The 14,488-nt window shown below is 36.1% G+C and overlaps 1 protein-coding gene across 1 annotated transcript in view; it reads right to left on the minus strand.

Moving 5' to 3' along the window:
- Nucleotides 1-6,514, minus strand: part of LOC106883197 (uncharacterized) — a 40,755-nt gene extending 34,241 nt beyond the window's left edge. Inside the window, exon 1 of the mRNA XM_052975736.2 lies at nt 6,368-6,514. Coding sequence (XP_052831696.1) covers nt 6,368-6,377 — 10 coding nt within the window. The 5' untranslated portion in view covers nt 6,378-6,514. The remainder of the gene's footprint in view (nt 1-6,367) is intronic.
- Nucleotides 6,515-14,488: the final 7,974 nt, after the last annotated feature.

The raw sequence follows: 14,488 nt of genomic DNA on the forward strand, positions 1-14,488 counted from the left end.
CTTTATTTATTTTCATTTTGTGAACAAACACAGACAGTGAACCATTCATAAGTTTAAAACGCCACACACACACACAAAATACACTATGCCCGGAGATAAATCTATCAACAAAACAAATAAAGATGAATACCGATCTGCTAGCCTTAAAAAACTACGCTACGAGCAATGTTTACATGCTGAGAACTCGGTGACGGTGTTGTCTCAAAAAACTGACCCTAAACAGACAAATCCGTCCCCTAATGTCAACGCCAAAGCTCGTCATGCCTCAATGGTCATCGACCGAATCACGAAGGGCCACTTACTCGAAATAGATCTGCTAGCCTTAAGAAGCTACGTCACGAGAGCTCGGAGACGGTGTTGTCTCAAAAAATGTACCTTAAACAGACAGATCCGTCCCCTTCTACCATGCCATATATTTCCCTACAGATAAATCTAATACTGTACAAACCTACTTAAACTGGAGACAGAAACACCTTGAAGTAAGATCCTACATAGACAGTAACAAACTTGCCAACGTCAGAAGAAACATTATGAAAAAAAATTTACTAACTGAAGTAGAGATTGACCAAATTAAGCAAGCAGTAAAGGATAAAAAGAATGAAACTGCAGCTAAAGAAGATAGTACAGAGGAAATAATTATAAACCAGCCCAAGGCTGATGAAAATACAGTAATGATTGAAAGAGTTAAGGTAACTGATAGGCAAAGTGAAATACTCTCTGAACCAACCATAAACACTAATGCAGGTGAAAATCAAATAGATGAAGGAAGTCATACAGAAATCGACGCAACAGAACTACATGATCTAAAAAATCAAATCATGATTGAATGGCTGAAAATTAAAGAAACTAGTATGAATGAACGCGACACTCTCCCCAAAATTCGCAATTCTAACCAAAACCTGAAAATAATTGGTAAAATCCGCCTTGCACTTAAGGATATAATTTCGGCTAATGATGTTGATATTACAGATCTGAACCACCTGTACTATGCATCCGCAAGAATCTCAACGATTCTATGTGGTGAAAAGATTAGAAAAAGACAACACTCCCACAAAAAGCCTTCTTGGCAAGAACGCATTCAACACCAAATTAAGCTGCTTAGATCTGACATAGAATGTTTGAAAAACCTTAAATTTGACAAGAGTATCAAACCTACAAAGACCCATAAACTAAAGAAAAAATATAATATGAAAACCATAGTTGACATTGATGCCACCATAGAAACCATCAAGCAAAAGGTATGTGCTAAAGCTGCCCGCATAGCAAGGTATGAAAAGCGTGTTAGATTCTTCCGAGATAATAACATGTTCAAAGATAACCCCAAAAATGTCTACAAGAAGATAGGGAAAACACCAGTAACAATAAAGTCTGTCCCATCAAAAGAAGAAGTGCAAGAATTTTGGAATAAAATCTGGGCAGAAAATAAAACACACAATGAAAAGGCCCCTTGGATTGATAGAATATCTACAGACCTAGACTCCTTAGAGGAGCAAAAGTGGGAGGGGGTCAAGGTAGAAGATATAAGATCTGCTCTCAGGAGGTCAAGCAAATGGAAGTCTCCAGGAAAGGATAAAATTCCTAACTTCTGGTTGAATGCCTTCCCAGAAAGCCATGAACTGCTAACAAAACTTTACAACGATGTTTTGCAAAATCCTAGTTTGATGCCCTCTTGGCTAGTTAATGGTTTAACATTCCTGCTTCCAAAAAATGAGGAAACAAACGAACCAAAAAATTATCGCCCCATAACCTGCTTAACAACAATGTATAAGACGCTAACATCTGTCCTAACCGAGTACACCTATAGTTTTTTAATAGAAAGTAGCATATTCCCTAATGAGCAAAAGGGATGTAAACGTGGATCTTATGGTTATAAAGATCAGCTACTCATCAATAAGATGATCTTAGAAGATTGTCACAAGCGACACAAAAACTTGTCAATAGCCTGGATAGACTAAAAAAAGGCCTTTGATAGCCTACCACATAGCTGGATTAGGAAATGTCTGGAAATGTATAAAATAGCTCCTACTCTGCGAAACTTTTTATCTGTAAGTATGAGATCATGGAGAACCACACTGATGTTGAACAATGACAATGAATCTCTAAATGCTGGAGATGTAAGAATTTCATGTGGCATTTTCCAGGGTGACTCACTATCACCACTCCTCTTCTGTCTAGCCCTAATACCGCTCTCAAAATTGCTCAATGATGCACAGTATGGTTATAAAATATTTGATAAAAATATAAATCATCTCATTTACATGGATGATTTAAAGCTCTTTGCAAAAAATGACCAACAACTCAAAGGCCTACTAGCGATTGTTAAACAATTCAGTGATGACATCAGGATGCAATTTGGCCTTGATAAATGTGCAAAAGCTACCTTTATCAAAGGAAAAATGACAAATACATCTAATGTGAACCTTGACCAGCAAAATGTCATAAAAGAGTTAGAACCAGCGGAGAGCTACAAATACCTAGGGGTAATTGAAGGGGACAATATCAAGCACTCAGTGATGAGGGAAAGGATCAGAAGATAATGTTATCGCAGGGTGAGAGCAATACTGAAGACAGAGCTGAACGCGAGAAACAGGATCGAAGCGATCAATGCTCTAGCCATACCAGTCGTGACTTACAGTTTCAACATCGTTAACTGGTCAATTACTGAAATATGTAATGTTGACAGAAAAATACGAAAACTGTTGACAATGCATAGAATGCACCACCCTAAGGCAGATATAGAACGTCTTTATCTGCCAAGAAAAGACGGAGGCCGAGGACTTTTACAGCTGGCATTATCAATGAAGATAGCCACAATTGGCCTAGACACCTATCTGAAAAACTCTGAGGACTGGATGCTAAAACTTGTCTTAAAATATGAAAGCAAGAAAGCATCTTACTCAGTAACAAAACAGGCAAAGGAATATCTAAGTGAATTCCAATTGCAACAAATTCAAGAATTAGACGAACTAGAAACACCTGCAGAAAAAGCTAAGCGCTTGAAAACCCGTGCTAAAATTGCTGCCTTAGATATTATGACTGAAAAATGGCATGGAAGACCTCTCAATGGCAAATACCCAAAGAGAGCGAATAATGCAGATATTGACAAAGCCCTTACCCACCAATGGTTAATGGCCTCTGGCTTGAAATCAGAAACAGAGGGGTTTATCATAGCAGCCCAAGATCAATGCCTACCTACAAAGAACTACCAGGCCAACATATTAAAGAACGGCAGCTCCCCATTATGTCGTATATGCCAACAACAAAATTAGACCATCGATCATGTTGTCTCCATGTGCAGTCTGCTTGCGCCTACAGAGTATCTCAATAGGCATGATAGAGCTGCACAATATATTCACTGGGTAATATGCAAAAACCTGGACTTGCCCCATGATAAAAACTGGTGGAAACACAAACCACCCCCAGTACTTGAAAATGATCACATTGCACTCCTCTGGAACTTCACCATTCAAACTGACAGAAAGATAGACGCAAATAGGCCAGACATCATACTGAAAGACTTCAGACAAAAATCATGCCTCCTCATTGATATGACTGTCCCAATCGATATAAACGTATCTGTCAAGACCTACCAAAAACTGAGCAAATATAAAGATCTTGAAATAGAAATTAGCAAAATGTGGAATCTGAAGACGAAAACAATACCTATTGTCATAGGTGCCCTGGGAATGACAGCGAAACGGGTTGATTACTACCTAGATCAGATTCCAGGAAACCCCAAAATGGCTGAAGTTCAAAAGATAGTGCTCATGGGAACTGCCCATATCCTACGTAAAATACTGTCTATGTGATCTCAAATTTTAAAGCAAACACATAATTTTCTTATGGATTCTTAAACATTCACTTGAACAAAACTGTAGAAATCCAAATATATGGTACCCTAGGCATAACACCTACGTGAACTTCTAACTTGTTGTCTCTTGAGGTCTCTGGGTGAGACTTGGATCCAACTTGTACAAATGCAAAACAAAAGTCAAACATAAAATAATAATAATAATAATAATAATAATAATAATAATAGTGAGAATGATAACAATGATGGTAATAATAATAAAAATAATGATAATAATAATAATGATAATAGTGGTAATAGTAATAATAATAATAATAGTGAGAATGATAACAATGATGGTAATAATAATAATAATAATAATGATAATAATAATAACAATAATAATAATAATAATAATAATAATAATAATAATGATAATAATAATAATGATACTAGTGGTAATAGTAATAATAATAATAATAGTGAGAATGATAACAATGATGGTAATAATAATAATAATAGTAATGATAATAATGGTGATAATGATAGTAGTAATAATAATAATAATAATAATAATAATGGAGGTTCATTTATTAATAATAGGAGTAAGAGCATAATCACAGTAAATGAGGTAAACCCTAGGAGAATAAAATTTGAAGGACCTAATGCGAAAGTCAAAAATATAATATATCAATGCAAAGTAAAGACTCAAACAGATACCATGACATACTTGGGGTGCACTTCAGGATAGGTATGCCGTAGAATTTCTAACCATTTCTCATGCTTTAGAGATAGGAAGAAAATGGCTAGCACTAGTCTTAGCAAATACATCTGGGGTATTAAGGAAAGTAATAAACAGTATTCATTAGAATGGTCTATAATAGCTAGATCAATGCCATATGAGAGAGGAAGAAAGTATTGTTCGCTCTGTACCGTGGAACTATACCACATACTCTTCTCTAAGGATAAATTGATTAATAAAGTAAAGAATAATGCTCTGAAATGTACGCATATCATATGAAGTACATTTCGTTGGTATAAATGATCTCAAGATGTGATGAAGTACAGCATGATGTCTCATGCATGTTTATGTATGTGCAATTATGCATATATGGATGAGTGCATATAAGTGTGTGTGTGTGTGTGTATATATATATATATATGTATATGTGTATATGTATGTGTATATACATGTGTATGTATATGTGTATGTGTGTTGTATTTGTATGTAAGTGTGTATATATATGTATGTATATATATATATATATATATATATATATATATATATATATATATATATATATATATATATGTGTGTGTGTGTGTGTGTGTGTGTGTGTGTGTGTGTGTATGTACGTATATGTGTATACATATGTATATGTATGTGTATGTGTGTGTGTATGTATATATGGATAGGTATACGGGCAAAGTGTATGTATGCATATGTATACGGATAAAGGAACGGGTAATATAGTATAGTAAAGAGAAATAAACAAAATAATTAATTAATCTAGTGGAAATCCACAGGAGAGCAATAAAAATAGAAAATTAAGGAGTTATCTCCCCTATAATAACAAAGACGAAAGCTAACGAGATTCTAAAGACTTAATAATAGTTATGTATGTGTTTTTTCGTGTTTTGTTCGAATGGTAACCACTCCTGGAGAAGTGCCAAATGTCTAAATCCAATGGACCAGTCACTGGATAAGTTTGGCACAGAAATGTTAACATAGAGTGGTGAATAAATCGATATATCGAATTTGAAGTCTGTGTCTCTTTTGAATATGAAAATTTAAAAGTTTAAAAACCTTATAATATAAATATAAACTGTGAGAACGACCCTTAAGGAATCTAGTTAATGATCTCCTAAGGTAAGTTCTTATGCTATATTGGTAACGGTTGCTACATCCTCTGGGAAAATTATAATATATATATATATATATATATGTGTGTGTGTGTGTGTGTGGGGGTGGGAGTTTGTGTGTTTGTGTGTATGTGTGTGTGTGTGTGTGTGTGTGTGTGTGTGCTTTTCTGTGTTTGACCACACCCCTCATCATCGCTTGACAACCAAAGTTGATGTGTTTACATCCCCATAACTTAACGGTTCGGCAAAAGAAACCGATAGAAAAAGTACTAGGCATACAAAGAATATGTCCTGGGGTCGTTTGTCCTGGCCGCATTCAAATGACTCAAACAAGTAAAGGAATAAGAAAATAAAAGAAGGTATTTCTATTGTACTCTAGCACTGATGAGATTCTACCCAATATATTCAAAATGCCATTTCATTCTAATCTTTGGATTCATTCCATTCTTGGAATTTGTAATTATTTATTGGACCGTATTGAAACGTACGTAGGCTTTAGTTTGGTAGTGTGTTGATAAATTAATTTTATATTCTTATTAAGTCTCCAATTTTCTTCTTTAATAATATTTATACTTATAATAATCTCATATATATCGAAGTGATATTCCTCGACGCTGTTGGTGATTAAGGCAGTTCATATGTGTTTAGAACCGTCAAAATCATGACAAGAAATGTATACTGAAGAATTACGAGAAGTCAATGATATGTACTTACGAAATTTCATCTTTAATCTGTAGTTGCAGTTGAGAGGAAGAAAATAGAATGGTAAGATCCAGGGAAATTATAGTGAAACTACTTGCGTTAACCGTCACAATATATCTATTGGTGCGAACAGGTATTTAGTAGTAAATTTATACGAGTGACGTCTCAGATGTCTCCATGGAAGTCAGAGTGGTGTTTTATATCATGACGAAATCATTTCCTTGTTGCTCAAACCACTTCATATATGACTAAATCATAGCTGACGGCTGCATTTTTAACAGCTACAATTTGTTCATCGTTTTGTTCTGAAAATTAAACTTAATTTTAGGCCCGTACGAAATTATTGAAACTATGGTTTCCGTTTTATTTTGGACTTGTCAGGACGTTTTTTTTGGGGGGGGGGGGATGAGGCTTTGAAGACTATCTATCTATTTATCTATCTATCTATCTATCTATCTATCTATCTATCTATCTATCTATCTATCTATCTTCCATTGTCTTCAAAGCCTCACCCCAAAAAAACAAAACAAAAACAGTGTTCTCTTATAAACAAAATCCTCCCTAAAACATCTGTTTCATATAAATAAGCAAAATATCTGTATATTCACAGAATTGTATTTGACAAGTTCGAAAGGCGAACGAAAGCGCTAATATATGAAAATCAACATTCTTATCAAAATGGCACCGGTGTTCCTCCTTCTTCACTGGAGTCCCTTTTACTCAGTAATCTTCGGTTACTCTGCGTGAGTCTGGATGTTGCAACGCCTAGAGGTCTCCACCTATCTCATCTTGCATTGATGTCTCATCATGTCGCGCGGTTTCTTGCAAAGCTTCCCACAAGTGAATTTCGATTCCATTGTCGATTTGTTACCGTTTGGCGGTACCAGTTTTTCTATCTGGTTGAGAAATACTCTAGAGATTCTCCTATTGAGAATCACTAGCGTGTTTTATCGATAGGGCTTGATCTTGGCTTGCTTTGAGCCTTCATTAACCGAAGGTGTTGTCTCTACGAACTACATCATTGCTTTGTTATTGCTTTGTTCTCCAACCGTCATTGCTTTGTTACTGGTCGTCATCCAGTCTGTTTTTGGTAGCTAGTCTAATTCCAGATAAAGACTTTCCTTATATCATCCTATTATATACATCAACACGTCATCAGTGATGTGTTTGAGGGCAATTGCTTTTCGGGCTTCTTAACAATCAGACACCTTTAGCTAGATAAAAATTTGAAATCAGAAAAATCTGCGCAAACGTTCAAGCCTTTAAAAATAAAACAATCTGAACACTCCTAGCGTCTTTTCAAATTCTATTTTCTACATCACACTTCGTGTGGAGTGTGTGTGTGTGTGCGTGCGCGTGTGTACATTTATGTGTATATATATATATATATATATATATATATATGAAATAAGGAAAATTATTTTACTCCACACGAAGAGAGATGTAGAAAATGGAAGTTGAAAAGACGAGTGTTTAGATTGTTTTATCTTTATAGGCTTAACCGTTTGCACAGATTTTTGTGTTCTGAAATTTTGTGACAAAATTTCTGTCTTTTTCACGAGGCTTATTAAAACAAAAAGAAAAAAAGGAACATCTGATTTATTTAATTGTTAATATTGTCACCATTCCTCTGTATGACTTCTTTCTCTCTCTCAATGACTCTTAATCCAGTCAAATCATTTTGTAATCTCCTAAAGGATGGTAATCGGTAGGTGCGATGTTTGGAGGATATGGTGGGTGATGTATAATTTCCCAAGCATATTTTCTTAGATCTTTGGTGTGTTGTGCAGTGTAAGGTCTTGCGTTATTATGATAAATGATGATTTGTTTTCGGTTTGTTATGATGTAATATTTGGCTGCAAATCTGCTTTCAAAAGGTTATCTGTTGGCGATTTACATCGGCTATTCTTTGATTATCGTCTAGTAGTTCGTTATGAATTATTCCACGCATATCCCACCATACACTCAGAAAAGTCTTCCTCGTATATTGGCTATATCTGGGCTGCTGAGCTGGCTCTTCACCACGAGTGAACTACAAACGTTTCAGTTTCAACTTATGATAAAGTATCTATTTTTTGTATCCCCAGGAATGGCCCCCTTCAAAAAAGGTATTCGTAGCGCTCGAGATCGTATCACTACACAGCAGTTAACACGTTTTTTGTTTATGACTGCAGAGAAGTCAATGCGGACCTATTTTCCAACTTTTGATAAGTTTACCGAGAGTTTTCAAATCACGATGAATGATGGTATCGCCCATACTGAAGCATGTCCTTAGTTCCCGAAATATAATAGTCAAATTTACTTTAACAGCGTTTACCAATTCATAAAGATCTAAACCTCCGATACCACATATAAATAAATTGCAATATATTCAATAACTTACAAACTGCGTATACACATATACAGACACACACACAGAGACACACACACATGCCACAAAACCTAAGTTTTGCTCCTTATATTTAGTGGTGTCGGTCTGGAGTGAAACATCCTTTCAGTACTTGACTTGAATGTCACTGTCGAGGTTGCATTGCTTGAGTACATGCTGTAAAAAGTACATGCCGTAAAAAGTACATGCTGTAAAAAGTACATGCTGTAAAAAGTACTTGCTGTAAAAAGTACATGCTGTAAAGTGTAGAGAGATAACGTTTTCTTCCACTGGAAATGTCAAAGGCGCAGACAGTTCCCTGTGAATCAACAATAACTGAACCAAACTTCTGTGAAAGAAGTGGATAACCTGCATGAAATCAGGAGTTACCCAGCTTAGCAAGAGCAATTAATAGATCCTCATGTCTGATTGTACGGAAGACTGATTTCGGATTGATTAAGTCTGCAGATGAATCTTCTTCTAAGTTTAGTTTTTTGGGGAGCGTACAAGGATGGTTTCATTTATTCAATGTTCCATAATATTTATGGTTTTACAGATTGAAAAGAACTTTAAAGATTGAATAATTTCATAACTCACCAATCGTTTTATACTCACCAGTTGGTTACTGCCACATTTTTCAGTTTCCGGAAGCTACAGGTAAGAATCAGATGCCAGATGAAGACCGAAATATTTCTAACTACTCTTTATAGATTACAACATATTTTTACTCTTCAAAAGCACGTTTTCCATGGACACCCAAGCGTTACGTAGACTGTTCCTGATGCTAATATTGTTTAACTCTAGGTCAATTATGACTAAGCTGATATTTAAACAAAAGTAGTTTTATTATCAAAGTATTAGGATTATATTATTAAATGTGATCGTTTTTTGAAGAAGACAAGGTGATTTGCTCGAAATTTGTTTGTTATTTCTTGCAGTCAAACCTCCAAGGAGAGTCTCCATCGTCATCTGACTTTGTGCTGATACAAAAGGGAAAAAGGTATACGAGGAGATAGTCAGTAGTATTTTCTTCCCTTTTTACTCAACTTATATCCACTACAAATGTATGATAGCTATTCAATCTCATATTAACTATCTAGAATTTAAATTAACCGTTTTGAAATACCTAGAACTGTTTGAAAGGGGATTAATTTGTTTATTAGAGCTATAAGGTGTTTTAGCCATTATTTACAATCTACTGTAACTCATGATTAATTGCACTTCATGTTGAATGATGCTTTATTTTTGGCAGTAGCAAGATCCTGCCTGGATTCGAACCATCTCAACCTAATTATATTACAATAAAAGGCATGACTGGCCTCGAGAGAACATAATGCTCACGTAATTGTTGACCGACCAATCAACATCGGTTGGCATGTATCACGGAACTGTGGCAGACATGAAAGGAAAGTTATCTAAGCTCCCTGCAAAATTGTTTCGAATGTTCTAGTCGTTTTGTCATAATTTATAAAATGTTCGCTAATTGAACCTCACAGCTGAGCCATCTCAGATTCTCTACAGAACTTTGTCATTTTGTTTTGCCAGTGGTACTTCTCATCTCATCATTATCCCTTTCTTTTCTTTTCTGTAGTTTCAGCTCAGAGCTGCGGCCATGCTGATGCACCGTCGTTTTGCTACACTGTTATTACTGAGAGCCTCCTCCAATATGTGGCACTTGGAGAAGAATGGAGTTTGATGTAGCTACCCTCATTTGCTCCGCTTGCCGTGATGTAGGTTCATCTGGGACTCTCGACAGGAAGAGGTCCAGCTTTGATTTAAAAACGCCTACATTTACTTTGTAGATGTACAGGTTCCTCAGGCTCTTTAGGAGAGTATTAAAAAGTTGTTGGCCCCTGAAACCCAGGCTGTTGCAGTAACTGGTCCTGAAGCGCGTTGGCGTTGCTGGGATCTTTGGCCCTATTCAGTGTCGTTCCGTTCTGGCATTGGTGTAGCTTTCAATGCCAAAATTTGGCACAATTCCTTCCAGTATCTTCCAGATGTATATTACTGCATACCTCTACCGCCTTCTCTCCAGGGAGTAGAGTCTAAGCTATTGCAGCCTTTCCCAGTAGCTGAGCAGTTGCAAAGAGACGATCTTCTTTGTGAATCTTTTCTGGATTGCTTCAAGGTCCGCTGTTAATTTCACACTGGTGGGTGACCATAGCTGTTAGCAGTAATCCAGGCAGCTGAGGACGAATGTCCTCCAGAGGACCATCATGGCTTCCTTATCTCTGACTCTGAATGTTCTCAGGATCCAGCCAGCCAGTCGTCTGCACTTTGTCGCCATCCTGATAATGTGCAATTGGAAAGAGGTATCATCACTCATAACGATACCCAGTTCCCTCACTGATTTAGGCTCTGGGATTGAAATTCCCTGTAGACCTGTGTACCCTGTAAGTTTCATATTCAGTTTTGGATGCTGGTAGCGCAGGGCTTGGAATTTTTCAGCACTAAACTGCATATCATTATCCTCAGCCCATCTGTGAATTGAGTCCAACTCCTACTGCAGATGTACAACTTCGATGGGGTTCTGTATTTCCTACGAGACATTCGTATCGTCTGCGTTGTTAGCAAGGGTGGCTATCCAGGCACTTGAGGGCATATCTGAGAGGGCCACTATAAAAAGCAGTGGTCCTAAAACAGTGCCCTGTAGAACACCGCTCACTATTTGTGTTTTCATTGAGGTGGCGCTATTGGCTACAACTGCCTGACTTCTGTCTTTCAGAAAGTGATATAACCACTCTCCAAGTTTTCCAGCTATGTCGAGATCACGCAGTTTGTGGCATATTATACCATGACATATCCATATACAACATACACTGAATACATCTCTGTTAAAAATAAATATCTTCGTATTTTAATGTCGACATATAAGACACTGATATATCATTTTGTATGTCTGCTTTAACTTCTTTGTTATCTGCTATATCTACTTTATTATTTATTATATTTATAAGATTAATGGTCATATATCACGCTACAAATTTAACAAGAACCATGCTCTTATATTTGTAAAAAAGTTTTTTAATATAATACAAATCTACAAATCTACTTTCTACATATTTAATACACAAATTGTTTAAAATTACCTGCTCGTTTGACATAATACAAAGAATATCTGCTTACAGATGAGACATGATTTACTATCAAGTGCGTTAAGTATATACGTGAAATTAAATCTTCGGTTTCGGGATATAACTAAAACCACATTGTTGTAATGGCTTCCCAGAAGCATATTGTTTGTACAAGATTGATATCTTACATAATCACGCGTGTAAACTTTATCTTCTATCTTACTTTCTATCTACGGTCCATCTTATCTCAGTTACGATATCATATCGCTCAGTTGTCTGTGACAGAGTATATCCTTCGATGTACACGACCGTAAATAACACTCCAAGTCGACTCACGTAGGTAACATATAGAGCCTTGCTCATTGTAAAGTCATGTCTCACTTTTGTATTATCTTCCTTTATAATATCGATTTCTGCTCGTAAGGCAAGTTCCCACCATATCACAGCAAGACATAGGGAAACCAAAAACCCAAACGAAGTTATAAACCAGAAGAAGAATAGAAATTATCTGACTGGCAAGGGAGGGCTTTTGTATGTTCGATTATCAAAGATAGTTGCAACAAATAGTAGGTGTGAGACATGGTTATGGTTGCACAAAGCAAAGCTGAAAAGGAAGACAGAGTTTGTTAGTAGCAGCACAAGACCAATCTTTAAGGACTAATTGGATAAAAGCCAAAATAGACAAAATCAAGTAGATTGCAAATGAAGGTTATGCCAATCAAAAGAGGAAAGCGTTACTCATATAGTAAGTGAATGTACCATGCTCACACAAAAAGAATACAAGAAAAGACATGAAAACCTAGGGAGAGCAATCCACTGGACAATATCCTTAATGATTTGAACAAATTGATAGGGAAAATAGGCTTAGAACCCAGTTTAGTACAGCTCCAGAAGACAGTGTTATCAGGGACAGCAAGGATACTTACGCGGATTCTTGTCATCTAAGGTTACTTGTTGTAGTCCGATGTTAGAATTGTTTTCCCTTCCAACACTCCAATCTGTTGTGTGTATATGAAAATTATAATAATACTTTCTACAAAAGGCATAAGGCCTGAAATTTGTGTTTCACTGGTACTTAATATATCGACCCCGAAAGGATAAAAGGCAAAGTCGACCTCGTCGGAATTTGAACTCTGACAGATGAAATACCGCTAAGCATGCTACTATGAAGGAAAAAAAAATAAGAAAAGAATATTACAGGAGAATATGATTCATTCTAAAACCTGAACTCAACTCTAAAAATCGCATCGAAGACATTAACACCCTGGCACGTCCAGTAATACAGAAAAAATTCAGCAAACCCCTGGTATCTGCTAAATTTTTTCCAGAGAACATTCTTTTCTTTGTGGTTAGATCGTAGATGATCTTTTTCTACCATATCGGATGTCCACTTAGTGGTCATCCCTTCTTATACGCATGTAATACAATTTTTCTGGTTTTAAATTGAAGTTAATTAAATTAATATTCAATTTATCACCCTCTGTATATAAATATAAATTTTAAATAATTATGTTCTCTAACCGGGCAACATCCACTGCAGTGAATTATCTTCTACAGAACTGTTTCCGGGATTTAGCTCGCCAGAGCTGAGACATTTGAAAATAATCCCAATGTAATCGGTATAATTGTGCGCACGTCAAACTTTATGAAGACAATTCGTGTATAGTTCTGCAAATTATATTGAATTAGAACGGTCGTACTGAGGAACCACGGACGTTTTTACGTAAGTAAAAGAGTTAATGGCGAAACCTGGTCTATGATTGATTATTTATTTTGTATATTTTCATTTGTTTTGCCCGCTTATGTTCTGGTGTTTGCTGAATTTTTTCTGGAGTACATCATTCTTTTCTTTGAGGTTAGATCGTAGATAATCTTTTTCTAGCATATCGGATGTCCATATAGTGGTCATCCCATCTTATGCGCATGTAATACAATTTTTCTGAATTTTCAGATTTTTTTATATGCTAGGCCACTGGCTTTAAATTGATTGAAGTAAATTAAATTAATATTCAATTTATCACCCTCAGTATATAAATATAAATATATATATATATATATATATATATATATATATATATATATATATATATATATATATGTATCTATCTATCTATCTATATGGCGCATGGCTCAGTGAATAGAGCGTGGTTAGAGCATCGGGCTCACAAGCATGACGCAGTGACTTCGATTTCCGGACCGAGCTGTGTGCTCTGTGCTTGAGCATAACACTTTATTTCACGTTGCTCCAGTTCACTCAGCTGTAGAAATGAGTTGCGACGTCACTGGTGCCAAGCTGTATCAGCATTTGTCTTTCCCTAATGTAATATCGGTGGCATGGAGAAGGGAGATTGGTATGCATGGGCGACTGCTGGCTTTCTTTGAAAAAAACTTGCTCGGACTTATGCCTTAGAGGGTAAGTTTCTATCTGCATTCCTATGGTCATTCATGGCCAAGAAGTGAGGCCTTTATCCTTATCGTATTTATGTGGCGAAGAAATATTAGAATATTTCTTTTATTGAGCGCACACTTAAAGAGAAGAAAGCAACTCTGGTGAGAAAAAGGAAGCCGTATTTCTTGGCTTCTAAATTGTTCATGAATAAATATTCGCAATTTCCTCTTAACGTACTTCAACACTCCTCTCATCAAACAGGATTGTATGCAACCATTATTTTGCGAGTCATTCTTCGATAA

Source organism: Octopus bimaculoides, chromosome 2, assembly GCF_046866305.1.
Source record: "Octopus bimaculoides isolate indiv1 chromosome 2, ASM4686630v1, whole genome shotgun sequence".
Lineage (NCBI taxonomy): Eukaryota > Metazoa > Mollusca > Cephalopoda > Octopoda > Octopodidae > Octopus > Octopus bimaculoides.